The sequence below is a fragment of the Camelus bactrianus genome, chromosome 2 (assembly GCF_048773025.1).
Source record: "Camelus bactrianus isolate YW-2024 breed Bactrian camel chromosome 2, ASM4877302v1, whole genome shotgun sequence".
In the NCBI taxonomy this organism is placed as follows: Eukaryota; Metazoa; Chordata; class Mammalia; order Artiodactyla; family Camelidae; genus Camelus; species Camelus bactrianus.
The window spans coordinates 45,278,749-45,306,382 of record NC_133540.1 but is presented as its reverse complement, the minus strand read 5'-3'; the positions used below and the strand labels follow the sequence as shown (position 1 = coordinate 45,306,382).

General features: G+C 33.0%; 1 protein-coding gene across 11 annotated transcripts in view; it reads left to right on the top strand.

Moving 5' to 3' along the window:
* The window catches only part of LARP1B (La ribonucleoprotein 1B), a 105,020-nt gene extending 79,327 nt beyond the window's left edge, over positions 1 to 25,693 (top strand). For 3 of the 11 annotated variants that reach the window (XM_074378757.1, XM_074378743.1, XM_074378764.1), the window contains exons 13-19: positions 4,844 to 5,070; positions 5,528 to 5,634; positions 15,286 to 15,446; positions 15,797 to 15,941; positions 20,661 to 20,770; positions 21,477 to 21,604; positions 22,797 to 25,693. In XM_074378757.1, the coding sequence (XP_074234858.1) occupies positions 4,844 to 5,070; positions 5,528 to 5,634; positions 15,286 to 15,446; positions 15,797 to 15,941; positions 20,661 to 20,770; positions 21,477 to 21,604; positions 22,797 to 23,042 (1,124 nt within the window). In that variant the 3' untranslated portion in view covers positions 23,043 to 25,693. Of the gene's footprint in view, positions 1 to 4,843; positions 5,071 to 5,527; positions 5,635 to 15,285; positions 15,447 to 15,796; positions 15,942 to 20,660; positions 20,771 to 21,476; positions 21,605 to 22,796 lie in introns of those variants that run through there. The other 8 variants (XM_074378749.1, XM_074378745.1, XR_012511894.1 and 5 more) reach the window with 8 other exon arrangements.
* The last annotated feature ends 1,941 nt before the right edge of the window (positions 25,694 to 27,634 follow it).

The following is a 27,634-nucleotide window of genomic DNA, read 5'->3' as shown; positions in this document are numbered from 1 at the left end:
AGCAGAAACTGTATGGTAGACAATCACAACTGAGATTCCCTGAAGAGCAGATGGCCTGATCTTTTTGTTTTGTAAAGATTTTTTGAGGTATAATTTACATAAAATTAACTCACTTTAAGTGTATATTTTGATGAATTTCAGTAAATTTGTATACTTGTACACCAGCACTATGATTTAGTTTTAGAATTCCATCATGCTAAAAGTTTCTTCATGATCATTTGCAGTCAAGTCTCAACACTCAGCTTCAGTCTGAGGTAACTGGTGATCTGCTGACTGTATGTTTTTTTTTTACCTCCAGGAAATTTCATGTAAATGGAATCATGTGATATGTAATCAATGTGTCTTGACTTCTTTCAGTTCATATATTTTTTGAGGTTAATCCATGTTGTTGCTTAGATCAGTACTTCGCTCCTTTTTATGAGGTGGTGTTTTATAGCATGGACACACTTCATTTTGTTTACCTGTATGGCAGTTGATGGATATTTGGATTTTTTTCAGTTTGGGCTATTATGAAAAATGCTATTTTGAACATTCATGTACGAGAGATGGCCCACAAATCTCAAACACTGTATTATTTCTTCTGTAAATACCCACTGTATATATATATTTTTATGATATCATTATTTCACATTAAATTAGTAATAATTCCTTAATATCATCTACTACTCAGTATATATTTATTGCCTCTGATTGTCTGAAATATATATTTTTCTAATTTGTTGTTTGAATCAGGACCAGACAAGGTACACATGTAGCATTTGATTGATAAGACCATTAAGTCACTCATAATCTCTAATCATTCTTCTTCTCTTCTTTTTCCATTCTAAAGATTTATTGAAGAAACTAGTTACTTTATCATAGGATTTCTTATGATTCATGTTTACCTGTGTTCTTTTATCTCCTCTATTTCGTGTGAACTGGTATTTAGATACAAATTTAGTATATTTAGGATTTTTATTTTTGTGGTGGCAAGCCTATTTCACAGGAGTTGTTTATTTCTTATTGCATCATACAATATCTTTCAGGCTCACATTTACTGATGCTATGATTGATCATTGGGTTTAGATGTTGTCAGCCTGATCTATTCATCATAAAGTTTCCCTTCACCTTTTTTAAAGATTTTTTTTTCTAGAGCAATTTTAGGCTCATAGCAAAATTAAGAGCAAGATATAGAGATTTCCCATTTACTCCTTGACCCCAACTTGCTTAGCTAAAGCCCATGTGGTGAAAGATGTGCCTTCCTCATAGCAATGTCCCACACCAGAGTGGTACATATGTTACAAATGAGGAGCCTACACTGATAGATCATAATCACTGAAACATCATAATCACTGAAAGTCTATAGTTACATTAGCGTTTACTCTTGGTGTTGTACATTTCACTGGCTTGTAAATGTATAACCAGATGTAGCCATCATTATAGTAGCATACATGGTATTTCACAGCCCAGAAAATCCTCTTTGGTCCACCTGTTCATCCCTCCCTACCCACAACCCCTTGAAACAACTGGTCTTTTTTATTATCTCCATAGTTTTCCTTTTCCAGAATGTCAAATAGTTGAAATCATACAGTATATAGCCTTTTCAAATTGGATTCCTTCACTTAGTAGTATGCGTTTACAGTTCATCCATGTCTTTTCATGGTTTGATCACTTGTTTATTTTTAACACTGGGTACTATTCCATTGTCTGGATATACTACAGTTTATTTACCCATTTGCCTAATGAAGGACATCTTGGTTGCTTCCAAGTTTTGGCAATTATGATTAAAGCTACTATAAACACTCATGTGCAGGTTTTTGTGTGAACATAAGTTTTCAGCTCCTTTGGGTAAGTACCAAGGAGGGCAGTTGCTAGATTGTATGGTAAGAGCATGTTTAGTTTTGCAAGAAACTTCCAAACTGTCTTCCAAGGTGGGTGTACTATTTTGCATTCTTACCATCAATGAATGAGAGTTCCTGTTGCTCCACATTCTCACCAGCAGTTAGTGTTGTCAGTATTCTGGATTTTAGCTTTTCTAATATGTGTGTGTAGTAGAATCTCATTGTTGTCTTTCTTTCAATTCTCTGATGATATATGATGTGGAGTATCTGCATATGCTTATTTGCCATGTATATATCTTCTTTAGTGAGATGTTTTTCCAGGTCTTTGGCCCATTTTCTAATCAGTTTTTTTTTTTTTTAAACTGTTGAGTTTTAAGAGTTCTTTGTATATTTTGGACAGTAGTCCCACCAAGTCTCTTGCAAATACTTTCTGCCGTTCTGTGCCTTGTCTTCTCATTCTCTTGTCAGTGTTGTTCCCAGAGCAAAAGGTTTTTGTTTTAATTAAATCCAGCTTATCAGTTATTTGTTTCGTGGGTTGTGAAATCTCTAGTCAACATTTTACCAAATAATTTTAGCAACTAATGATGAACATTCCCTTGATCCTCTATTTCATTAGAGTTGCAAAGTAGTCATCTTCTAATTCTGTCATTTCTTCTGTGTTTCTTACCTAGAATTCTATGTATAAGAATATTTTTATCAACTTTGTTTACCTGAAATTCAGTTTTTACCTTAAGAATGGAAGGATATATTCTTATTTCTTTCTTTGTATTCAGTTTATCATCTTCAGAGCAACCTAGAAATATGATTAAGTTTTAAAATACCATTATGAACTGATGGAATGTATTTATGTGTTTTAATTCAATTCAGTCATCGTTTTTAGTGATAATATCAGTTCATTTTTGACCACTGTATTCCCCTAAAGTTTCTTCTATTCTTCATGAACTATGCTAATATTTTCATTTTAAACTTCATTGCTTTGTGGCTCAAGATTTCCTCGACTCATATAATACTTTGTGCTTCAGACTGTTTTTTCAGGAGACCGGATCAGTGGGAAATAGAATTTAGAGACCATAATCTGGATGCTAGGAAGCTTACTGTTTCTGAGTTATTGCTCCTAGCTCTTTGAATATTTCTTTTACAAGGACATTGGATTTAATATGTTTTTCAGTGTGTGATCGTATTTTTATCTCTGAGATTTTGTATCTTTTTGCTATACAGATAAATGGCATTAACACGATTGAGTTAAGTGTATCAGTCATTTGGTGGGGATATACTTTTCCCCAGGCACAATTGTAGACACTGGTATAGTAATATAAGGTTGTGGCCCTTGCTTTCAGGGAAGCACTGGGACTTACTGTTAGCATCTAATGGAATGTTTTGTAAGAAAATTAATTTTAACTTCATAATTTAAAAAAAATAAGTAGATAAAATGCAGAGGTTTCACCAGAAAGAATAGATTAATTCTGTTGGCAGAAGATTTTCAAGAATGCTACACATTCCCAGGGAAAGTAACATTTGTTCTGGATATTAAAGGGATGATATGAAGCCACCTGGATGTAAAAAGATGAGGGGAAGGGACTTTTAGTTAGAGCAAAAGCATATAAAAAGACATGAAGCAAGAAAACGGGAACAAGAAGTAGGTTGCTATTTGGGGCACCAAAATTGAAGTGGAGAATGACAATTGATGAAGCAAAATCAGGAAATTTTTATGTGCCATAGTAAAGAGCCTCAACTTCTCCTAAAGCCAAAAGAGAAACACTGAAAGATTTTTAATAGAAATATGAAACTACCTAATTTGCTCCTCAGAATAATCATTCTGGTTATAGTAAGGAAAATGAATTGGGAGGAAAATTGTTAATACAGGAATACTAGTAATAGAGTGGGTAAGTTCACTTTTGAATTTACAAACTTGTGTCTAGAATAGTGCTTTACATATAATAGGCATTCAGTAATATTTGTTGAATGAACAAAAAGTTATTGTATGAACCAAAAGAGGTTGATAAGTCTGAAGAAAAACCATATAGAACTAAAGCTTATATTTTTGATATTACTATTTGCTCATCTGCTTATTTAGTATCTTACCTTAAGATTTTCACAAACTTGTAAGTAAAACAATCTAACAGAAGAACAGTCAAAAAGGCAAGTTCACAAAAGGGAAATTTGAATGATGACTGTATCTATGAAAATACACTCAACTTACTAGGAAATACAAATACCATTTAAATCCCATGAGATGGAAAAAAATATTTAAAAGTCTAAACAAAAACCAGTCTTAGCCAGGATGTTAAATTGCTGGGACTTTTATATGCTGCTGGTTGAAGTATAAATTGATAAAACCACTATAGAACTCAGCTTGGCAATCAGTATTTAGTGAGTCAGAAGATACATGTGCCATTTGACTCAGCATTTCCATTTCAACTATAAACCCTAGAGAAATGCTCACACATATACAAAGAGACATGTTCAGCAATGTTCATTGAAGCATTTTTGATTATACCAAAAATTTGGAAATAACTTAAGTGTCTTAAGGATAATGAGTAATTTTTGATAGTTGTATAACAGTTTGATATTCTTCAGTGAAAATGAGTAAACCAAAGCTTTATGAATAGAACTTGAATAATCTTCTCAAACAAAATATTGACCAAAAAAGGCTGCAAAATGATAATATAGTGTGATACCACATATATAAAGTTAATTATGCAAAATTATATTATATATATTATATATATATAGTAATAGATAAAAATACCAAATTTAAGAGCCTGGTTATCTCTGAGGAGGAAAAGCAAAATGGGATTAGGAAAGGTTACACAATGGGCTTTAACTTCTTTTTCTTTAATAAATAAACCAGAAAGAATGCAAAATTAAAATTTAGTAAGTGATATGTAGAGAAGTGTTTTTTAAAATTCTTTCTTATATATTTGAAATGTTTCTAATGAAAAAATCCTCTGAGTTTAGAGAATTTTAGAATTTTCCTTCTTCTCAAAGTAAAATATTCTCCTAGCACCCAAATATTTTAACAGGTTTTTATTTTTCAGATTTGACTGATGAACTAGCTCAGAAACTGTTTGATGTTTCAGATGTGTCTTCAGCAACAACTGCCCATTCATTGCCTACAGCAGTTCCGCGATCTCCTACAATTTATCCTGCCAGGGCAGCCAAAACACCTCGAACACCCAGATTACAAGATCCAAATAAAACACCAAGATTTTATCCTGTTGTTAAAGAACCAAAAGCCGTTGATGTAAAGGTACACAAAACACCAGGACTATAAAGCCTGCATTTTATATACTTTAACATTACAAAATGAGACTTTTTAGTTTCTATCACAGTAAAAGAAAAAAAAGTACATTTTAGATTGCAAGAATTCATTTAAAAATGATATTTTACCATAGCAGTGTTTTCTCAGGTTGAGGAATAACTTCTTTACCATGGGTAGTGTAATTAAAGACGATCAGAAGGTATAATGAAGACTCATTCTATTGTATTTCCTTTAATCTGTGTGTTGAAACCTAGCAAACAGCCTTGTTTGTTAAGTTTTGTAACTTGTGTGTGAGATGTTTGAGTTTTGTGACTTCATATGATTTCATAATGTGTCATCCACAATATGAAAATGTTTGAGTTGGTTTACAGTCAGAGGGTTTTAATTTATTTGTGAGGTTCACACTACTGAAAGTAATTGCAATGTTTGACTTCTTTTTCCTTAGAGTCCAAGAAAGAGAAAAACAAGACATAGTACAAATCCTCCTCTAGAGTGTCATGTTGGCTGGGTAATGGATTCCAGAGATCATGGGCCAAGAACATCCTCTGTCAGGTACTGTATTTGTCAAACATTGTTTTGTTTTTGATTTTAAGTTTGTTGAAAACAGTTACTAATTAGATATTTGGGAATATTTAAGAATTAGTATGTTAGCAAATTATTGAACAATGAAAACAGTAAAACAAGAAGCCAAAGAAGATAAGTGGGACAGTTTTACAATAAGTACATTAAGGAATAATTCAGTAGGACATTTTTTTTTCCCATTTAAAGTAATTTCCACAAATGTATACTCTTATTAAAAATATTTAGGTCTATGAAAGTTACTATCTTTGGAAAGATTCCAGATTTTTTGTAGCACAGTAGGTTCTTATTGTGCTAAACAATCTACTCAACCTATATAAAGGATATGGAAATAAAACACATTAATAGTTCAGAATTTTTCCTTTTGGGGGAAATAATTTATATTAACTGGTTATTAACAGTAAGTGATTTTTCTTTTAGCTTTAATTTTTAAAAAATACTATTATTTACCTAAAAAGAGATGATAGAGCAAACCTTTTACAATGCCAGTGAAATCCAACAGAGTATGGCTGTTTTGTGCTGTAGAGTGGATACAGAGGTGATTTACTAATTGCTTTTTGTCTCTTGAAAACGTATCCTGTATTTGTGAAGATATTTTCAGAATAATTATCTGAACAGCTTTCTAACTGAAAAATGAGCTTTAGGAAAGTTTTTTTTTTTTTTTTTTTTGACTGGTTACTATAAGGTAAGAATTAGTTTCATTCAAGGAAAAGCTAGGAAATTTATCATGATCTGAAAATCTCCAAGTCTTTTCAGTGATACTTATTTGGTACTTTTACATTTTGTTCTCATTGGATATATTGTCTTTAAAATATGTACGTATTCTTCTTGGGCACCTATTGTATACTAATAGTTATTTTGTGTTCTAAGTCATTTTGACAGTTTGTTTCCCAGGTTTTTTAATTGGAGCAGTATAGTTAAGAGATCAATAGGTAATGGTGAAAAGTGTTGCACTTATATATAGCAGGAAGCAAGATAGATACAGTCCCTACTTTACTGGATCTTAATTCAGAGATGACAGACAAGTCTGCAATTACAATAATGAGGGGTGAAATTTTTTTAATTGACTTATCTTTTACAGCAGTTTTAGGTACACAGCAAAATTGAGTGAAAAGTACAGAGTTCCCTTATGCCTTTCTGCTTCCCACATCACAGCCTCCCCACTGTGAGCATTCATATCCTTGGACCATCTATATTAATGTAATTATTGGTGTGATTAGGTTTAAATCTATTATCTTATATTCTTTGTTCTTTTTTCCTACTTTCTTTTGAATCACCTTACTTTTTATAATGCATCTGTTTTATCTCTACTATTGACTTCTTGTTATATCTCTTATTTTTTACTGGTCTTCTTGGGTTTGAAATATACATTTTAACATATAGACTACTTTCAAATAATATACCATTACATGTATAATATAAGAATCTTACAACAGTAAAGTTCTGTTGCCTCCTCTTTTGTGCTGTATTTTGTTATTATTTTTTATTTAGACAGTTATCTTTTAAAGCAATTAACATGAAAAAGGAAATTTTAAAAATATTCTTTTTACCATTTTCAATGCTTTTCATTTGTTAACCATTTCTTGTGTAGGTCTATTGGCAGTGAATTCTGTTAGCTTTTGTTTATCAGAAAAAGGATTCTTCTTTTCATTTTGAAAGACATTCTCATTGAATATAGAATTCTATGATGGATCTAGGTATGGCTACAGATTCATAGCTTATTCTGTAGGCAATGAGTTCTAAGTGCCAAAAGTGATATGATTTAGTTAAATGGTTTTTCAGACTTTTTAGTCTAAGAAACTCTTTATTCTTTTAAAAATTACTGAGCACCTCAAAGAACTTTTGTTTATGGGAGTTATATAATTAAAAAATAAAAAAATAAATTGAGTTATAAAGTAAAACAAAAAAATTTGAATACTCATTTAAATAACATAATAAAGCTATTATATGTTAATGTAAATAACATATCTTTATAAAGTATAATTATATTTCTCTAAACAAAAATTCCTGAATAGAGAGGTATTGTTTTAAAGTTTTGCGTATTTGTTGGGGGAGGGTAGAACTCAGTGTGCTTAGCATGCACGAGGTCCTGGATTCAATCCCCAGTACCTCCATTTAAACAAATAAACAAGCAAATTAATAACTTAATCCCCCCCCAAAAAAAGTTTTGCATATTTGTTCAGTGTTTCACTTAATATGAGGTAACTAGATTCTCATATGTTTCTATATATAAAATGCTTATAATTTGTTTTTTGTTATTGTTGAAGTATAGGAATAAAATCTAGGAAAAGGAGGAGTATTTTATAGCCTTTTTGGATCATTGTTGGTATTCTTTGCTATTATATCAAAGCTGAACAAGTGGCAGTTTTTTTTAAAGTTAATTGCAATATGGAATCTGAAACCATATATCAATGACCTTTTTATACCCAGGAAGTTTTTATACTCTTACATTAAAAGCCATTGGACTATCCTACACTTTGAATGGATCTTTTTGTCTGTGCATGCTTTTGTAACATCATGCATTGGTCATTTGGAAATATTGATTGACTGAGTTATGCAGACTTCTAAATGTTGACTTACCTCAAAATGCAATTTCAAAAAAAAAAAATGACATTAAAAAAATAACCACAAGGGAGAGTAATGTCAGGAAGATAGCAGAGGGGGAAAGAACAGGAATCCTTCTCACCACTTAGACAATTTTACTAGCAGAAACTGTCGGCATTGACTATTATGGAATTGTATAGTCTACTTGAACACATATAGCTTCCAGGGGAAAGCTTGTCTTGTAAATTATTAATACTGGTTGATGTCAGCCTTTGATCCTCTAGTAGCATTTCCCACCCCCGCCTCAGCCCTGTGACAGGTATTTGGGAAGATGGCAACCCACATTTCTGGTATGGCTTGCTGGATCCAGAATAGGCAGGAAGGACCATATCCTCCAAATATTGGAGTTCTGTGTTTTGACTGCTAATTGCCGCTTAGCAACAAAGTGCAGACATAGTCTGGTGGCCATTGTTTCGTCTCACTGTGTGACTGTCCTTTTTATTTGTTTTTTGATGTTCAGAAACGACTGCTAATAGCAGTAAATTTAGAAAACTACCACCCATGCCCAAGGACAGCTGTAGGCTCGGAAAAGACCTTAGGAGAATTTAAGCTTTCACCTCAGGCTTGTCCCAGCACAGAAGCACCCTGCAACAATTGAAAAACAAACAAACAAACAAACAAAAAACAGGAAACCCAGGGGAAGAGGGAGCATCTGATTTCCAGAGTTACCACATCATAAGATTCAAATGTTCAGCATTCAACAAAAAATCACAAGCCTTAAAAAAAAAGAAATAAGAAAATATGGCCCATTTGAAGGAACAAAATTAATAGACAGAAAATGTACCTGATGAAGCTTGGATGCCATTTTTTCTAGGCAAAGTCTCTAAAACAGCTATTTTAAAGATATTCAGAAAGCTAAAGGAAGATATGGGTAAAAATAGAAAAACAATGTATGAAGAAAACAAGATCATCAATAAAGAAATAGAAATTTTACAGAGGACCCAGAAAGGAATTCTGGAGAAGAAAATATAATAACTGAAATGAAAAATGCATCAGAGTGTTCAAAAGCAGATTTCATCAAACAGAAGAAAGAAGAATCAGCAGACTTAAAGATGGGGCAATTTAAAATTATCAAGTCTGAGGAACAGAAAGCATGAAGAAAAAATAAATAGTATCTAAGGGACCTGTAGGACACATAAACTGAACCAATACATACATTGTGGGAATCTCAGTAGGAAAGGAGAAAAAAGGCGCTGAAAGAATAGTGACAGAAAACCTCCCAATTTGATGAAATATATGAATCTACAAATCTGATAAGCTTAATGAACTTGAGGTAGGATTAAACCCACAGAGACTCGCACCAAGACATAATATAATCAAACTGTTAAAAATCAAAGACTAAGAGGAAATCTTGAAAGCAGCAAGAGAGAAGAGACTCATCACATACATGGAGTCCTTACTAAATGTATCAGCTGAACTAAGAATTCCATATCTGGCAAAACTGCCCTTCAGAATTGAGAGAGATATTCAAAGATAAACAAAGCGTGAGGGAAAAGAAAAGGAAATGATATATTGATTTGGAAAGAAGAAATAAAACTGCTTTTGTTCACAGATGACATGATTGCGTATGTAGGAAGTCATAAATAATGAACAAAAACTCCTGGAACTAATAAATAATTATAGCAAGATTACAGGATACATCATTAACATATAAAAGTCAATCACTTCCTATATACTAGCAATAAACTAGTAGAATTTGAAATTAAAAGTGAAATACTATTTATCATCCACCAAAAAGAAATAGTTAGGTATAAACCTAACAGAATATGTACAAGATTTATATGAGGAAAACTATAAAACTCTGATGAAAGGAATCAAGAAACTAAATGAATGGAGATATGTTCCATGTTCAAAGATAGAAAGACTCAATATTGTCAAGATGTCAGTTTTTCCCAACTTGATCTACATATTCAATACAATTCCAATAAAAAAATCCCAGGAAGTTATTTTGTGCATATTAACAAACTGATTCTCAGGGAGGTGGGCATAGCTCAGTGGTAGAGCACATGCTTAGCATACACGAGGCCCTGGGTTCAATCCTCAATACTTCCATTTAAAAACAAAAATTGATTCTGAAGTATATGATGAAGCAAAAGACCCAGAATAGCCAACACAATATTTGAAGAGAAGAACAAAGTTATAAAATTGATACTACTTGGCTTCAAGACCTATTATAAAGCTACAATGATGAAGACAGTGTGATATTGGTGAAAAAATAGACAAATAGATGAATGGAACAGAATAGAGAGCCCAGAAATAGACCCACATAAATATAGTCAAATGGTCTTTGACGAAAGGACCAAAGGCATTACAATGGAGCACAGATAATCTTTCTAACTAATGGTGCTGGAACAGTTGGACATCCACATGCAAAAAATAAGTATAAACATAGATCTTACACCCATCACAAAAATTAACTCAAAATGGATCACAGACCTAAATGTAAAACACAAAACCATAAAACTCTTAGAAGATAAGAGGAGAAAATCTACCTGATCTTGGGTTTGGTGATGACTTTTTAAATATGACACCAAAAGCAAAATTCATGAAGGAAGAAATAGATAAGCTGGACTTCATTAAATGAAAAACTTTTGCTCTGGGAACAACACTGACAAGAGAATGAGAAGACAAGGCACAGAACGGCAGAAAGTATTTGCAAGAGACTTGGTGGGACTACTGTCCAAAATATACAAAGAACTCTTAAAACTCAACAGTTTAAAAAAAAAAAAAACTGATTAGAAAATGGGCCAAAGACCTGGAAAAACATCTCACTAAAGAAGATATATACATGGCAAATAAGCATATGCAGATACTCCACATCATATATCATCAGAGAATTGAAAGAAAGACAACAATGAGATTCTACTACACACACATATTAGAAAAGCTAAAATCCAGAATACTGACAACACTAACTGCTGGTGAGAATGTGGAGCAACAGGAACTCTCATTCATTGATGGTAAGAATGCAAAATAGTACACCCACCTTGGAAGACAGTTTGGAAGTTTCTTGCAAAACTAAACATGCTCTTACCATACAATCTAGCAACTGCCCTCCTTGGTACTTACCCAAAGGAGCTGAAAACTTATGTTCACACAAAAACCTGCACATGAGTGTTTATAGTAGCTTTAATCATAATTGCCAAAACTTGGAAGCAACCAAGATGTCCTTCATTAGGCAAATGGGTAAATAAACTGTAGTATATCCAGACAATGGAATAGTACCCAGTGTTAAAAATAAACAAGTGATCAAACCATGAAAAGACATGGATGAACTGTAAACGCATACTACTAAGTGAAGGAATCCAATTTGAAAAGGCTATATACTGTATGATTTCAACTATTTGACATTCTGGAAAAGGAAAACTATGGAGATAATAAAAAAGACCAGTTGTTTCAAGGGGTTGTGGGTAGGGAGGGATGAACAGGTGGACCAAAGAGGATTTTCTGGGCTGTGAAATACCATGTATGCTACTATAATGATGGCTACATCTGGTTATACATTTACAAGCCAGTGAAATGTACAACACCAAGAGTAAACGCTAATGTAACTATAGACTTTCAGTGATTATGATGTTTCAGTGATTATGATGTATCAGTGTAGGCTCCTCATTTGTAACATATGTACCACTCTGGTGCTAGATGTGGTGAATGTTGATAGTGGGGGAAGCTGTGGTGTGGGGAGCCAGAATACAGAGGGTTTAGGGAAAGCTCAGTACCTTCCACTCAGTAACCCTAATGTTGCCCTAAAAGATAAAGTCTATTAAAAAAAAAAAAAAAGCTGAAGGAGTTCATCACCACTAGACCTTCTCAGCAAGAAATTGTAGTCCTTAGCTTGAAACGAATGGACACTAGACAGTAACATGAAGCCGTATGAAGAAAGAAAGACCTTTGGTAAAAATGCAATTTAATTTGCAACTCCAGTTTCAACTTTCTATGTGATTTAAAAGACAAATGCATTAAAAAAATTAATCTATGTTGGGTATACAGTATATAAATATGTAATCTATGACATCAGTAATAGAAAGGGGAAAACAGAAGTGTATAAGAGCAGAGTTTTTGTTAAGTGTAATCTTCATGATAACCACAAAAAAAATCAATAGAATATATATAAAAGGAAATGAGAAGGGAATCAAATATTTCACTCAAAAGAAAAAGAAACAACACAAAAGCAGGCAGTAACAGAGGAAGTGAGGGACAATAAATCTATAAGGCACATAGAAAACTAATAAAGTGGTAGGTGCCTCCTTATCAGTAGTTACTTCAAATGTAAATAGATTGTATTTTCCAGTCAGAAGACAGAGATTGGCAGAATGGTATAAACACATGATCCAACTATATATACTGTCTACTGGAGACTTAGATTCAAAAACACAAATAGATTGAAAGTGAAATGGTGGTAAAAGATGCAAATGTAAGAGAGCTGATATTTTAATATCAGACAAAATACACTTTAAATCCAAAAAGAATTATAACGGATAAGGACATTATATATTAATTGAAGTTCAGTATAAAAGAATATATAACAGTTATAAACATTTATGTAACTAATAGCAGCTGCTCAAGATATATGAAGCAGAAATTGATGGAATTGAGAGGAGAAATAAACAATTCTACAAGAATAGTTGGAGATTTCAATACCCTGCTTTCAATAATGCATAGATCGACCCAACATAAGATGAGTAACAAAATAGAGGACTTGGATAACACTATAAGCAATTAGAACTAACAGACATTTATAGAATATTTCAACCAACAACAACAGAATACAAATTCTGAAGTACACATGGGAAATTCTCCACAATAGACCATGTGTTAGGCCATAATAGAAGTTTCAGTAGAAGTATCACACAAGCTATCTTCTTTTACCTCAGTGGGATGATGTTAGAAATCCTTAACAGAAGGAAAACTGAAAATGTGGAGATTAAACAATACATTTTTAAGCAACTCCTAGGTCAAAGGAGAAATCATGATGGAAATTAGAAAATACAGTTGGCCTTCCACATCCATGGATTCTGCATCTGTGGAGGGTTCTGTAACTAATCCCTCACAAATACTGAGGACTGACCGTACTTAGAGATAAATGAAAACAGAAACACAGCGTACCACATCTTATGGGGTGCAGGGGAAGCAGTGCTTAGAGGGAAATTTGTAGCTATAAATGCCTACATTTAAAAAGAAGAAAGATCACAAATCAATAACATAACATTATACCTTAAGGAACTTAAAAAAGAAGAGCAAACTAAATCCAAAGATAGCAGAAGGAAGGAAATATCAAAGGTTAGAGCAAAGATAAACAATATAGAGAAGAAAACAACAATAGAGAAAATCAATGAAACCAAAAGTTGGTTCTTTGAGAAGATCAACATAACTGACAAACCCTTCTTTAGCTAAACTGCCAGGGGACAAAAGAAGATGCAAGTAACTAAAATCAGAAATGAAAATGGAGATTTTACTACTGACCTTACAGAGAGAAAAAGGATTCTAAGAGAATACTATAAAAAATTATACGTCAACAAATTAGGTAACCTGGAAGAAATGCATAAATTTATTTAAACATATAAATTACCTAAGCTGATTTAAGAAGAAATAAAAAATTCAACCTACCTATAAGAAGTAAAGAGATCAAATCAGTAATCAAAAATCCGTAACAAAATTCTAGACTAAATGGCTTCATTAGTGAATTCTACCAAATATTTGAAGATTTAACACTAATCCTTCTCAGTTTTTTTTTTTGAGAAATTGAAGAGAAGGGAATGCTTATTCTCTGAGGCCATGAGATCTCTACCGTCAAGACTCAGTTACCTCCTAATACCATCACATTGGAAATTAGGAATTCAACAAATATTTAGTTGATAACAGCAGCCATCGTACTTTGATGTGCTGTTAAAGTGCTTTCTCCCCCTTAACTATTACAATAAAAAACAAAACATATAACATAAAATTTGCCATCTTAACTATTTTTGAGAATATGGTTTGGTAGTGTTAAGTATCTTCACGTTGCTGTAAACATCTGCAGAACTTTTTCATTTTGCAAAACTACAGCTTCTTTCCCCATTTTGTCACACACAGTAAGTAAGACATGTACTCAAGGGCTGAAATTTCATAAAGTTACTTTTTTTTTTTTCTTCAGCAAGGACATCCTAAGTTGAAACTGGCATTTAAAAAAAAATTCAAGTACATAGCAGTGAATAATACAACCACTAGTAACCACTGCCTGGGTTTACATTAACAGTTTTATACATCATTGCTTTAGCACTATCAGCACAAATGTGAACACAGTGAAAAGGGCAAATAATATCTTAGTATTATTATGAAAATAGTTTTGATTTTGCAGACTTTCTGAAAGGTTTTTGGGAACCCCTCCAAGCATCTACAGACCACATGTTGAGAACCATTTTTTTAGATCAGTCTTAGACAGATCATTTTGGTGGCAGAAAGAGGAGAGAGATTGGAAAAACAAGGAGACCAGTTAATTCAAGTGAAAGAGGAGGAAAGCCTCAATTTGAATAATGAAGTGCAGATGAGAAAGAAAAGATATAGGCGAAATATCAGAAATGGAATAGATTTACAGAATTGCAAGTGTGTCTTTGGGATAATGAAATTATTGCCTTTGTACCAGGTTTTATCCCTTGTTTCTGCTGATTCAGTGTATATCATTAACCTAATTACTTATGAAGACTGAAAATTTCCCTGCTAACATAAGAAAAATAAACTAATCTAAACTAAATTAATAATGGATCTAGAAGAGGAATAAGCTAATTATTTAATTATGTGCTTCTACTTACAGTTTTAGTTTGAGAATTTATGACTATGTTCTTTATCAACTTTGGAATTTACCCATGTATTGAACATAAATAGCAATTCATATGTAGATCTGTATGTTCAGTAGTTTAGGTGAGTTTTGGGGACTAATGTCTTTTCCACTGCTCAGACTCTCAGTAACAAATAGTTCAAATTGGTTTAAGCACTTGGTTCTTGATATTTCAGTTTGAACACATTTTCCCCCTCCTCAAACAGCAGTTCAAATGCTTCGCCTTCAGAAGGTGCACCACTAGTAGGAAGTTATGGATGTACTCCTCATTCATTCCCGAAGTTCCAGCACCCTTCTCATGAACTTTTGAAGGAAAATGGCTTTACCCAACAAGTATACCACAAGTATCGTCGAAGATGCCTAAGTGGTAAGATACCTTCCTTTGTATATCTATATTTAAAATTAAAATATAATTCTAAAAAATTAAAATTGTGACATTTAATATCAGGTTAAAATATTCTTCTGTTACAATTTCCTTAAGTAGATGTGCTTATATATATATTCTTTATTCATGTATTTTGTACTTTAGACATATTACGAAGTAAAGTTTAGTATATCTTATTACTATTGGCAAATACGTAAATTTGAGCAATGTGTCAGAAAATGGATTATTAGTTCTTTGTTTAGAAGAAACCCAAATACGTTTTGAGGATTCATGTTTCGGCTTTATTTTTTTTTAAGTTATATAAAACATCTGCTGTTTTGATTTTTTTCCAGAGAGAAAACGCTTGGGAATTGGCCAGTCCCAAGAAATGAATACCCTCTTTCGTTTCTGGTCCTTTTTCCTCAGAGATCATTTCAATAAAAAAATGTATGAGGAATTTAGACAACTTGCTTGGGAAGATGCAAAAGAAAATTACAGGTCAAATATTTTCTCATGTTTTTACACTTGGAGTTTTTTAAAAATACTAAAAACTAGTACTGAAGTAGCCTGATTTTGAATTGTGAAACCGAAGAGAGGGCTATATTTAAGTTGTCTGTTGCTGCATAGCATATTACCCCAAAACTCAGAAGCTTAAAACAGCGAACGTTTATTAGTTCACAGTTTCTGAAGGTCAAGACTCCAGAAACAGCTTAGTTGGATGGCCCTGGCTCAGGTCTCTTATAGGACTGCAGTCAAGGTATTGGACAGGGCTGCAGTCTCTGAAGACTTAACAGGCTAGAGGATCCTCTTCAAGCTCATTTGCATGGGTGTTGGCAGGAAGCTTCAGCACCTCACCAAATAGGCCTCCCCGTAGGGCATTTCACAACATGACTTCACCCAGAGTGAATGATTTAAGAAACGGGGAGAACTTCCAAGATGGAAGCCTCAGTGTCTTATATAACCTGTACTTGTAAGTGACATCACTTCTGTCATGTTAATAGTGTTCACACAGACCAGCCCTGGTACAGTGTGGAAGGAGACTAACACAGAGTTGCTCGTATCGAGAGGTAGGATTATTTGGAACCATCTTAGGGTCTGATACAAAGGCCAAATGAAATTTAAAAGAGAGATTTTTCTCATTCTTGTTCCCACCATTACAGATTTATCTTGGATGTGGATATACATCCCCAAGTTGATACATGCTTAGAGCCAAACCAGTTGTTAAGATTCCTTGAGTCCAGAAAAAGTAAGGCCTCTCATGGTACATCCTGACTCACCTGTTCAATCTCGTTTTTTCCTACAACAGTTGACCCTTGAGCAATATGGGTTTCAACTGCATAGGTCCTTATATGCAGATCTGAAAAATCAGTATTAAATACTACAGCACTGCATAATCCGTGCTTGATTGAATCTGCTGATGAGGAACTGAAGATACAGAGGAACCATGTATATGTGAAGGGCCAACCTTAAGTTGCACTCAGATTTCTGACTGGGAGCGTTGGAGCTCTTAACCCTCATACGTTGAAGGGTCAGCTGTAGTCTTCCAGGCCACAGTAGTACTGAAATACATACTCTGCAAATGAACTGAGCTCTGTAGCCTCTAGACATCTGTACATATTTTTACCTCTGCTTGCTCTTCTCTTCTTCCTCCCTCTGCTTTGCTAACTCTTCTTTTTTGCCCAGATTAGATCTTGCTTCCTTGAGAAATGTTTAGGGTTAAGTTTGTGCCTGTAGGACTGAGTTGAGACCAGACCAAGAGGGAGAGAAGCAACATGAAATGGACTCATGCAAGCTTTTTATTCCTGGGAAAAGGGAGGAAGGAAAGATGAGATGGAAGCAGAAAAAAGATAATTTCCCACTGAATATTTACCTGAATTTACCCTTCTTCAGTTTCTAAAAATAGATTCCTCTTGTAAATCTCAAATAAGAATATATTATTAATCAGATATTGTGGTATTCAAGAGGAATACAAGATGTTACAAATAAATTTTTCTGAAAAAAATTTACATTTGCACTGACTTGTGTAAAAATAAAGCCCATTTAATTTTCATCTAGAATCTTTATCAGATAAAGGAATGACAGATACATGGCATGTGTACCTGTTTCCCTCTCCTCTGTCCATTACTGACATCTTTAATCATCCCAGCATTGTTTAATATTGTTCTTGAATTCAGATTTATAGTCTTTATCACAGCTTTAATAGCTTCTGCCAGTTTACCAAACTTGGCACAAAAGGCAAAATTTGCCATTTCTGATCTCAGTGTTCTCATTCAGACTATGGTTTTCTACCCACTAGTGGGTTGTGAAATCAGTTTAGTGGTTGTGACTTACTTAAAAATACAGTGGAAAATATAAGACTACACTGATCATAGTAGGATTAATATGTATTATAATTCATACATGCATACAAATTTAAGAATTACTTGCAAAGCTTATATATGCTTTTTTTTTTTTTTAACTTTTTGCTTGTGAGGGGAGGTAGTTAGGTTTATTTACTTATTTTTAGAGGAGGTGCTAGGGATTGAACTCGAGACCTTGTGTATGCTAAGAAAGTCCTTTACCACTTGAGCTACACCCTCCCCCACTTATATATGCTTTTATGTACACACACATATATGTGAGTGATGTGTTGACTTGGTCACAAGGTAAAATATTTTATTACTATTGGATTTAGAAAAGTATGAAAGCCTCTGTTATAATTAATCTTAGTTTATTTAGCTATTTAGGCACACAATTTGTTTGTTCCTCAGGACATTCTATTAACTATTCTGATCCCATTTCTACCCAAGTCTAGATAGAGAGTTCCTATTCTTTGTTCCTGTGGTATTCTGTGTATGTTTCTAATTGCTTTTTAAAACAATTTTCTAATTTGGTCTGTTTCTGCAGTATTCATAACTAGACTGGATTAGCTACTCCTTAGAAAGTATAGCACAGTGGTTAAGCACCTGAAGGCTTTGAAATCAAACCTGGTTTTGAGTCCCAGCTCAGTAACTTACTGTGACCTTGGCAAGTTATAATCCCAGTAAGTTTTAGGTTCTTTTTAAAGTGAAGAGTGTATAGCTCAAGTAGTAGAGCGCATGTTTAGCATGCACAAGGTCCTAGCTTCATTCCCCAATACCTCCTCTAAGAAAACAAATAAATAAAGCCAATACCCCCCACACACAAAAAAAGAATAAAGTGGGGGGAAATTATGGTAGGTAGATACCCTCATAGGGTTGTTGTGAAGATTAAACAAAACAGAACATGTAAAGTACTTAACATATCTGATATACATGATAAGTCTTGAATAAATGGTTATTCTGTTGGGAAGAAGACTAGTACTAAATATATCCATTGACTAATGACAGCAGTAAGATGGTTTCAAGAAGGAAGGAGAGAAATAACATTTATTACATACATATCTGCAATGTGCCAGCTCTGGTCTAAGTGCTTTACAAATATTATCTGTTCTTGAAAAGTAGGATATTATTATTATTCTCATTTTTAGGGATATGATTATAAGCCTAGAATTCAAATATAGTTCTTTCTGGTTCTCAGCCTTTATGTTTTCCCCTCCTCTGAGCTGAGGAGTAAGTGAGCAAATGAAAGAAGCTGGTCATTTGCTCCTGCTCTTCACTCCAGCACTTATGCTGCATATTTGGGTTGTGTTATTAATGTCATATTTTGGACCTTTGGAACTAGTTTCCTAAAAAATAAGACTAGAAATTCAAATATTGTAGTGGTTCATTGGCCTTTACCAATAATCTAAGAATTCTAACATTCCTCTAAAATGTCATTTACTCGATAAAACCCCAGATTTCTCAATTCTGCTTTCCAGAAAGAAAGAAAGAAGGAGGCCTAGGATCCACCTGCAAAGATTATGATTTCATTGGTTTGGAGAAGAGACCGGGCATTAGCATCTAGGCATCTTTTAAAAGCTCCCCAGATACTCTGTATCTGTAACCAAGTTTGAGAACCACTGGTATCAATATAATCTGAGCCCATAGGGGAGTGTCAAGGCAGTTTTGTCATTTGAGCTGGTGTTACTTTAGTCCTCAGTTTCCTTAGCCTTTAATAATACAGGCTCAAAGAATGGCATCACTTATGGCTACCAAAGGAAAAAGCTCATGGTAGTGATTCATTGGTAGTCCTAGAATTCTCTTGGCACCTTGCCAAGAGACCTCTTTATTCTTCTGAAGAGACCATTAGTCTCCATCTTGTAAATAAGCTGGTTACAAAAGACATATACATACAGACACAGACACACACACCCTTCTTCCTATAAATAACAACCAGGCAGTATTATGTTACCAGGACTAAAGAAATTGTGGCTTCTACTCCAGTGAGGCACCCAGAATGACTTAAGGATTCCAGCTGAGGAGTTTTTTGATTGTGACATGTTTTAGTTGAGTGAACTAGGCAGTCCTTTTACTGCTGTCCATTGATCTTGTCCATGTCCACTCTCATGGGTTCTGCTCATCACCATTAGTTGAAGATTGAGCCCATGTAGTTTCCTGATTCACTGTCCAAAACTTGCCTCAGTTTCTCTAGGTAGTTATAAGAGGAAACATTTATTTTCTGATTTATGTAGTGATTACAATTCTTTTGGCAAAATATCTTTTATTAAATGTACTTTATAACTAAAGCAGGAAGGCTCTCTTAGGCCATTTAATTAGGTTTGTCCCTTTATAGTTTAGTCAACCACATCTAGGGTCTATGGCCCAAGAGTATGGTGTTTATCTCTCTACCGTAAAAAAATATTCAATAGTATTTAATACCATGCACTAACATCATTATAAACCTTAGTTTAGGAAAAAAAATCTAAAACATTGCCAATTTGTCACTAAATGTTTTTTTAAAATTGAAGTATAGTTGATTTACAATGTTGTGTGTCGCTAAACATTTTAACCAGTTCTTCAGAAATACCAGGGAGAGATTCTCTGTCTGTCCAAAGAAGCCATACTCTAGTTGTCCAAGGGTTGCCTCTTATTCTGCAGATTCCCAGTGTACCTCCATGAAATGCTATGGCTGAGTTAACAAAAATAGCAAAGCCAGCTATGGATTTCTAGTTACCACTTCAGCTAAAAATCTGCATACTAAACATTACATACATTTAAACATTTTTGTTTGGGATTATTTGTGCCATGTTTGCTTGTATCAATGCGATTAGTTAATATGAGATGTTTGCATTATTATAGCAAAAATTTTATTATAAACCTTTCCCCCTCTGCTCGACAGGTATGGATTAGAGTGTCTGTTCAGGTTTTATAGTTATGGACTGGAAAAAAAATTCAGACAAGAAATTTTTAAGGATTTCGAAGAAGAAACCAAAAAAGACTACGAATCTGGTAAAACAAAACAAAACAACAACCTTATTCTACTTGGAAATTGTAAACCTAAGTCTGTCAATAAATAGGGGGGTAGTTCATAACTTATTTTTCAGGGAAAACCACTTAAGACTTTCAGGACACTACAGTTCATGATGAAGGATGGAGCACCATATAGTAAGAAGGCCTTTCCTGTGAGGTGTTGGAAAAATAAGCACTCCCAAGTGTTTCCTTTATGGATTTGTTTTTTGCCATTATTCCTTTGACAAACATGACTACTCACTGATGTCCTATTACATGAAATTTTTGTGTTAACATGAGCAGATATGCTTGGAAATGTGGAACAGCACAGTGGCTAGCAGTACAAGCACTGGGCTAGATCCTTAAGTCTGAATCCCATTTCCACTAGTAGCTCTGTGGCAGTAAGTTACTTACCCTTGTTAGCCTCAGTTTACCCATCAGTAATATACACTAGAGCACCTGTATTACAGGGTTATATATAGTTCAAATTAGTTTAGTATATAATAAGCCATTTGAATAAAACTAAATATGTGGCAAATGCTCAGTAAATGTTAGCTGCCAGTATTCATTACAGTGTCTTATTCTCAAGATCTAGATAAAATGTGTATTAGAAGACATGGTTTAACGCTGGTAGGCTCATATTCAATATGAATCATTTTTTAAAGATTCTGTATAATTTGTCATGTATATTCTTCTTTGTTATTAGGTCAGCTGTATGGATTAGAAAAGTTTTGGGCTTATCTAAAATATTCTCAATCTAAGATGCAGTCTGTTGACCCAAAACTTCAAGAATACCTCTGTAGCTTTAAGAAGTTGGAAGACTTCCGTGTTGATGTAAGTTTTAAGTCCTTTCCCCTGTATCTTTTTATTACTCTTATATTTAATCAGTGACTTTCTGAACTTTAAAAATTTTTATTTTTTAACTTTTATTTTGATATTTTAACTTTCCAGTTTTGAAATCAAACTTTACAACAGGTACAAAAATAGTATAGAAAATTCCCATATACTCTGTTTACCCAGAGTCCCTAAATGTTAACATCTTACATAACCACAGTACACTTGTCAGGTCACTTTAATTTTGTTACGCACCTATAATTAAACATTTTATAGATTTAGTAACTTTTATGTGGCTATGTTACTAAATTCTCACTACAGTTTGTAAATTTTTCACTTTTTATGTACTTATGTTCTAGTTTTTATAACATGTGCTGGTATAACATGGATTTAGGTTTCCATGCATAATAAAATGAGAGCAAGAATGTCATATGTGCATCTGTAGAAACAGGAGAATAGGCTTTAAACAATTTGATTTCAAGAGGAAAAGGAAAACATTAAAAAAAAAAAAAAGAATGGAGTGAATATAAGCAGATAAAAGAGAAGGGGGAAGAAAAGAGAAATAAGGAAAAAGAAAGTTTAGGTGCATCTCTGCTTAACCTTACAATTTGTTTGATTGTAGTTTTATATAAATGGATTTGATAGCTCCATAATGGAGTTAACAGAACTGCCTATGTCTCTGGAATTAAAGAATTAGGTTTCTAGAGTGGTCCAGCCAGTTCTGTCACAAAGACATCCATGCTCTGTAAGAGTAACTTTGCCCTATCTGAACAGCAGCTAAAAATTCAGGCCTCTGCTTTTAAATACGATGGAAGTTTGGAGAAGGAAGGGATTAGAGTTATAAATGCTTTGCAGTTGACAGAAGTTGAATAAAGAAGAAAAATAGCATCTCTGTAACATTTTCTCGGAGGCAAGGAACCCAGCCTTATGGTTATATTCTACTATGTAGTTCAAGCCTAAAACAGGAGTAGCTTAATAAATGTGAATGAAAGAGTGAAAATACTAGTAGGCTGTTATAGTTAGGGAGGAAATTTAAGTTTAATATCTTATACTACTGTTAAGTTTTCGTAACACTAATAAAATCTACTGAAGCACCAACGTAGTTTCCCTCTGTTAGAAAAAATCTGGCTTTAGATTTTGAAGGGAGAAAAAATAGTAAAATCATCACTATGTTGTATTTCATAATTTGCAGCCCCCTATTGTTGAGGAATTTGGAAGAAAAAGACATTCATCTACTTCTGGTGAGGAGAGTAATCGTCACAGACTTCCATCTTATTCCTCTGCAAAGCCACTGAATGCTGCTAAGCATACACCTGCCAATCAGCTTCAGGTCCCAACAAACTCTCCCAGAAGGAGTACTTCCCAGCAGTCCAGTGACAATTCACACCAGAACAGTGCTGCCTCAGTCTCAACAAATGGTGAACTGCCTGAGAAATAGACTCTTAACAAAAGTCGTTTGCCCTTGAAATCAACATTTACATCAGTATTTATTTGGGAAAATCTTCTGATGTTTAATTATGATAATCAGAAAAAGAAAAAGGAAGAAAAGTGGTAGCATTTTTTCTAGCAAGATAAATTCTGGAAATGTTTTTCCTGATTTCACGAACAAGGATAGTTTTGGTGACCTTTTATAGAGATCCTCTAGTAATGTATTTTGGTTTCAGTATTTCTTTTTCAAAGCCATTTGTTTACAAGAACAGCATTCCTTAAATATATACAAAAACAGCAGGAATGCCTAACATTTTGGCTCATACTTCTTAAAGAAGATATAGTATGTTGTATTCATCTCTTCTATAGAGCTTTCTTGAAGAATCCAATTACCCCAACTATCAATTCATATTTGAACTTATCAAAAACAAAGGATGATTACGTATATATTTTTTAAATTCAAAAAAAGAATATGAAATGATACAGTTACTTTTCTTTTTAGATGTATAGTTTAAAGGGAACTTTTTTTATATACAAAAGTGGAAATATATTGTGGTTAGATTGAAGTATGTGCACTTTGGATGTTGTGTTTTGCTTTTTCTCCCCCCCAGTCACAACTCATGATTTCCATAGTTATTATTGTGTTGGTGCAGTGTTCTGAATTGGCTTCAGCTGGTTACGTATCAGGAGCGATTTACTTTTTGTGACTATATAAACCTGTGTGAGTAATTGAAAACTGGGTTGGGATTGGTTGGAATATTGTTCTAAATTAACTAAATCTTACATTGTTTTGAATACATCTGCTGTTGTACATTCTGCAGATGTGTATGTCACAAGCAGTCAGATTATCTTCAATTTAAAAGGAGTACCTAGTTTTTCCTTTTTGTGTCTTTTAGTTTTATTTTATGCCTATAAGTGTTTTCAAGAAACAAACTAGTTTTTATTGCTGTTGCAACTGATGTAAATAATAGTTTCAGTTTTTGTGGGAATTAAAATAAAGCACTTATTCTAAATTATTTGAATTGATTTTTTAATTATTTTTGTTTTAGAATATAGTTGAAAAGCTGTAATTTTCAAATTCTGCTGGTAGAAGACCATTGCATTTTGTGAATGAAGTTTCAGTTTTAAACTTGTATCTATTTTTATTTAGCTCATATATTTTCTTGTATTGGCAGATGCAGCTAGTTTAATACACTTAATTAATTTATTTTCTTTTTGATGTATTGTTCTTATAGAATGACAGCATTGAAATACATATCTTTGGATAAATGGACAATTCATTAAATAAGAGATTTTCATTAGGTTATTTCCTATGAATAAATGATAATCTGTAGTTTTGTAATATTTAATATTTGAGGTCATTTTGATGTTTTAATTTTAAGAAATTGTCAAATTCAAAAACTCAAAATCTACTTAGATTTTGGAAAGAGAATGCAAAACAGCTAATAGACTTAGAATAATAAATTTTTTAATGTTTTATTAACTGTGTATATAGTTCTGGCTTTCCAGTGAGAAATTTCCAAACCTTGTTTATTCTTTTTCTCAGTATCCTTTTTTTGTTGAACACATACATCTGAAACCTGTATTTAACCTAAGGTTACTTCTACTCACCTAAATATGCAGGTGTAAATTTGATTGGGAAATTGTATGAAAACACAGTAATCAAGAGTTTTATAATATGTAATAAATTAATAATTTTATATTATTTTGATTATAAAAGCAACACATGTACATTGGGAAATTTAGAAAAGCACAAAGAAGAAAATAAAATACCCTTTTAAGAGGAAAAAACCAAAATTGGTATCATGATATACATATAACATTATAACCTGCTTTTTTCACATGGAGGTGAGCATTTTCTGATGTCATTAATATTTCTACACCATGACTTTTACAAGTTGCATAGTATTACAGCATGTGGATGTACCATAGTTTATTTAGCTAAATCCCCTGTGGTTGACTTTAGCATGTGGCCGGGTTTGGGATGTTACAAACAACAATTTAATTAATAATACCCCTACAGATAAATCTTGATATATAAACTTGGAGTTACTGCCTAGCATAAATTCCTAGAGGTTGAAATTCTATGTAAAAATGTATTCCCATTTGAAGCACTCTAGAATGGTTGAGCAGTTTATACTTTCACCAACAGCATCTGCTTTTCTGTATCCTCAGCAACACTGGTTATTAAAATTATTTTTCTTTGATAGATTGAGAAAAATATTTTTTAAATTTTATTTTAATCAGGTTACTAATGAGTGATAATTTTTATTGTTTATTAACTACATTATTTGTAGATGATTTGATCATATCCTTAATGTTTTCCTTTTGGAGTGATTCTTTTTCTAATTGATTTATAGACCTCTTTTACTTATCCAGATTATTAACCGTTTGCTTTCTACTTTTGTTTATGTATGTTTGACATGGTATGTACATTTCTTTGATAAAATTTTAAAAATTATACTCCCTAAATTCCAAATGTGAATCTCAAGCAAATAAAAGCATTGTTATTCATTGAAAAGAAAAACATTATTGACTGTAAGTCTAAATAGCTCTACTCAAAATTTATGTAAGTTCCTAGAGACTTTAGATGCTTCCTTTCTGTGATTTTGCATCTTTCAATTTTATTAAATAAAAAAAGGCAACATTAAAATGTTTAAATCCATACTACTTGTGCTTTTAAAGGAATAATTGAAGCCACTTTTGGAATTCTTTATACTAAAAGGAATTAAGAAAGAAAATTATGTTCTAAAATAGATACCACTTTAGTTGTTAAATAGATTTTCTTTTTAAACTGGCTTTACCAGTTTGGGACTTCACTCTGACATTCTCTCATACTTCTCTTTGCCATTATCCTGAATGATGCTACCTCTTTCCTTTCTGTGCTTAATTGTATCTTTTGCCTAATTTGTTAGATCCATGACACTGCTTTTTTTAAAAAAAAATTACAATATAGTTGATTTACAATATTGTGTTAGTTTCAGGTGTACAGCAAAGTGTTTAGGTTATATGTATTTTTTTCAGATTCTTTTCCTTTATAGGTTATTACAAGATACTGAGTATAGTTCTCTGTGCTTTACAGTAAATCCTTGTTTGGAAACTGCTTATTTTTATTTTATTACATAGGAGACTGATCCAAGAGTAATACCTAACTATATCGCCACTAGATGGCAGAATGGAATAACTCAGATGCGTAAGTCTTTTGTGTGTGTGTGTGTGTGTGTGTGTGTGTGTGTGTTTTGGAGAACTCTTACTCCATCTTGTGGTGATATATAATTATATCAATTACTCTTGCATTCCTAATAGTCACATGTGTCTAAACAACTCATGATTACTTTGTTAGGGCAATGCCTAACTGTGCTTAGTTACTAGTAAATAAATACAGTAAGAGTGTTAAGATTTGTGTGTGGTTAAAGATAAAAATACTATTGCATTGAATTTTTTTGTCATTTCACTTAAAAGCTTGAAGTACTTTATTAGCATTATTTGTGATTAACTCTCAAAGATGCAAACAAGGCAAGAAAATTGTAAGATGCATCTATTTAAATGTCTAGCTAACCTAAGCTGTGTAGTTAAATCCTGCCTGAAACATGAGAAACTTAAAACTTAAAACTAGATGGTACTCATGACTAGAACAAATTTTTGTCACGTAGCTAGCTGAATGGCAGAGCAAGGATTTAAACTTGAGTAGTCTGGCTCCAGACCTCAAGCTATTCATCTTAACCAGACTTTAACAGCTTGAAATCTTTAATAGCTTGAAATATTGGAACATATGACACTGACTCTAAAATGCAACTGCAGTGATTCTTAACTATTATAAAATCAAGATTAGATTCTTGTGGTTAAGACTGTGAAGTTGTATCACAGGCATCTTCAGTAATGAATGGTCTAGTGGAATACTTACATGTTTTAAGTTCTATATGGTAAATCCTCTTTGGTGGGGGGTATTGTGATTAGGGATAATATCATATGTGTTTAAATGTTTTCCTAGAATTAGGTAAGGTAAAATAAAAATGAAACATTTTATTCAGAATACAATTAGAAATTTTAGATTACATTAGGGTTATTATTGTCAACTGAAGATACAATCAGAAATAGTGGTATTCTATTCTTTAAAAAGCTTGAAGGAAATATGCCACATGGTTAATTTACAGGAAGCATCTCTAGCTTTATACCAGATTATTGAATTCTTTATAATGAGCCTGTTTTTAACTTTGCCAGTTAAGACATGATTTGGTTAATAAAATGGTTTCTACCAATATACTATACATATTTGCTTCAGATTAAAAAGAGAATTTGCTGTTTGTTGTTTTGATTTCTTTTTTTCCAGATAGTGAGTGTATCAAGTCTACAAAATTGAATACCTTTCTCAGGGTGTTTTAAGGTATGTTAGACTTTCATTGCAACATGAACGTAATCAAAGTACTGTAATGTTTTTAATATTAAAAATTTCTGGTTTCTAGTTGAATGCCCTTGAGTATAATCTAAGGTGAGACTGTCTTATAATGGGTTAAGAGAAGGATTTTGAGAAGAAGGGTCTTTGAGGTCCCAAAATTTAATATGTAGAATTTTACGTACTTATATATTCTTTGGAGGAGATAA